At 34.7% G+C, this 2,560-nt stretch overlaps 1 protein-coding gene across 1 annotated transcript; it reads right to left on the reverse strand.

The window, feature by feature from the left end:
• Positions 1 to 781: 781 nt before the first annotated feature.
• On the reverse strand, positions 782 to 1,717 carry LOC118830326 (olfactory receptor 4K13-like). Its single transcript, XM_036737266.1, has one exon. The coding sequence runs from the start codon at positions 1,715 to 1,717 to the stop codon at positions 782 to 784; it is 936 nt and encodes a 311-aa protein (XP_036593161.1).
• Positions 1,718 to 2,560: the final 843 nt, after the last annotated feature.

The following is a 2,560-nucleotide window of genomic DNA, read 5'->3' on the forward strand; positions in this document are numbered from 1 at the left end:
TAGCTATACTGATATCATGCACTGTAGAAACAAGATTCCCTGAGAGCTGTTCCAATGGTTTTATTTTAATATCTAGGATTTTTTTCAGAATAATATGTTTATGTGTATGTGTGTGTGTGTTTCATGTCAACAGGTGCTTGTAATTGTGTGCAATTGCAATTATGTATAGCCTCATCCGAATGTCATTCTCATAGTGGTCTATCCATGCCCTTTGCTGAGGAAAAACTACCTTATGAACTCTATGCCCATATAACATGAATCAATGGCACAGTTATTACTCAATTCTTCTTTGTAAATGGATTTAGCTCTCCTTGGTCACAGCACCCAAAATCTGCTTTTTACATTCATGGAGAATTTGCCAAACTCTGCTCTTGGACTGAATCTTTAAAGCATTCAATTTTTCAAGTCTTTCCCACCATTATTTATCGAGCTGAAACTATATTTCAAATAATAGCAAAAGATCATGGACCAAAGAATGGAAAATATTTTAGAAATAATCTAATTCAAGCGGTGATTTTCTATACAGATCTTTGCTGAAGTCTTCTCCAACTTATGATTCCAAGATTGAATCAAATTCCAGTTATTTGAGTCTCAAATTTAAGGGAGAGTAAGCAACATACAAAGTACAAAGCAAAACTATTTCTTGAATATAATTTATAAATTGTTTTGAAAATAAGATTCATTTTTATTTATAACATATGCATACATACATATGTATGTAGACATAATTGGTCATTTTAAGAAATATTTTCTCAGGTACAACAAAAACATTCATTATCATTTAGAAGTTTGGCTTGGAGCAGATGTGCCGGTTTCTCAGTCGAAGCATTGCTGCTTTCATCTCCTGATTCCTCAAGCTATAAATAATTGGATTCAGGAGAGGAGTGATAACAGAGGAAAACACTGAAAGAAATTTATCTAATGAATAACTATTAACTGGCCAAGCATAGATTAAGATTAGTGGCCCAAAGAAAAGAATTACCACTGTGATATGAGCAGACAATGTAGACAGAGCCTTAGACAGTCCACTAGGGGAGCGATGCCAGATAGTAACTAATATAACAATATAGGAGACAAGCAAAAGAATGAAGGAGAACAGGGAAAGCAGCATACTGAATACAACAAGAAGCAGCTCCTGGACAGAAGTGTCAGTGCAGGCAAGTTTCAACACCAGGGGAAGGTCACAAAAAACATCATCTATCACATTTGGGCCACAGAAGGGCAGACTCACCATAAAGGCCATTTGGCTCATAGTGTGCACAAAGCCAACCGTCCATGAAAGCAGCACACTTCCTACCAGAATGCGATGGTTCATGATGGTAGTATAGTTGAGGGGCTTACATATTGCAACATATCTGTCAACAGCCATCACTATGAGAAGAGTCATCTCACTCCCTCCAAAAAGATGAGCTAGAAGTATTTGTGCCATGCAGCCCCAAAAGGAGATGGTTTTCCTCTCCCTTAAGAAGTCAACGATCATCTTAGGGACAGTAACAGTGGAAAGAATTATGTCAAGAAAAGAGAGGTTGGCGAGAAGGAAGTACATGGGGGTCGAGTGCAAGTGGGAGTCAAAAGTCACCATAAGTATGATGAGACAGTTACCAGCCAATATTGATAGATAGGCAAGGAAGAAGATCACAAAATAGAAAATCTCAAGCTCCCAAGAATCGGTGAGACCTAACAAAATAAACTCATTTATCATAGAGTTATTCTTCATCTTCCCCTATTTGATATGTTTCAAGCACCCAGAAGTTCTCTGAGAGTAGGAATCTGAAAAACATACAGTTTTAGGGGAGAATTATTTAATATTATTGAGAAGTATGGAAAGCTGATTTTGGTTTAATACAGAAAATATTATCTAAAACTCTTTGAAATATATCTCAGCATCTTAAATAATGCCAAAAATATTGAAGATGGTGTATTGTAAAAAAAAAAGGTTAGGCATAAAAATCAAGAGACAATCAGACTAACATATTTTAGAGAAAGGATAAACTGTGTCCCTATATACTTGACCATTTTGGTGAAACAAAAAAATCACTAGTAATTTACTAGGCGAACCTCAGTTTTTCCTTCCATTACATATGAGGGGGTGGCACCAGAAGATTTTTAAGTTTTCTTCCACTTGTAGATCTATAATCCTCACTTCCTAATGATTAACTATGAGCTATTAATTGCTTTTTCAGCTAAAGGTGTAGAACATAACAGATTTATGTGAAAATGTTCAAATTAGTCCACCTAGATAAGTTACTTCTTGACCAATGACTCCCATGTGTTGACCACAGACCCTTTGCCCTTTGGAGTTATTGCTCAACATTTTCAAATAATTTTGGACACTAAAATTATCAGATTTCTCTTTAGATCCAATAACTGGAATTTGAATCATTATTGGATATCAAGAAAAGGTCTTCATGTTTTTAAAAGTCTAGAAACCACTTTTCTATAACTCATTATTTAGGATTCAAACCCTTAACTATCATGTATACTTCATATTATTATTAATTTTATCACTATATAGAATTAAATAACCAATAATATTTGTTATTTTATATTCACTCTGTAT

This window comes from Trichosurus vulpecula, chromosome 8, assembly GCF_011100635.1.
Source record: "Trichosurus vulpecula isolate mTriVul1 chromosome 8, mTriVul1.pri, whole genome shotgun sequence".
Taxonomy (NCBI): Eukaryota; Metazoa; Chordata; class Mammalia; order Diprotodontia; family Phalangeridae; genus Trichosurus; species Trichosurus vulpecula.

Coding starts and splice junctions, on each gene's coding strand:
- LOC118830326 (XM_036737266.1), bottom strand. CDS start 1,717: ATGAAGAATAACTCTATGATAAATGAGTTTATTTTGTTAGGTCTCACC.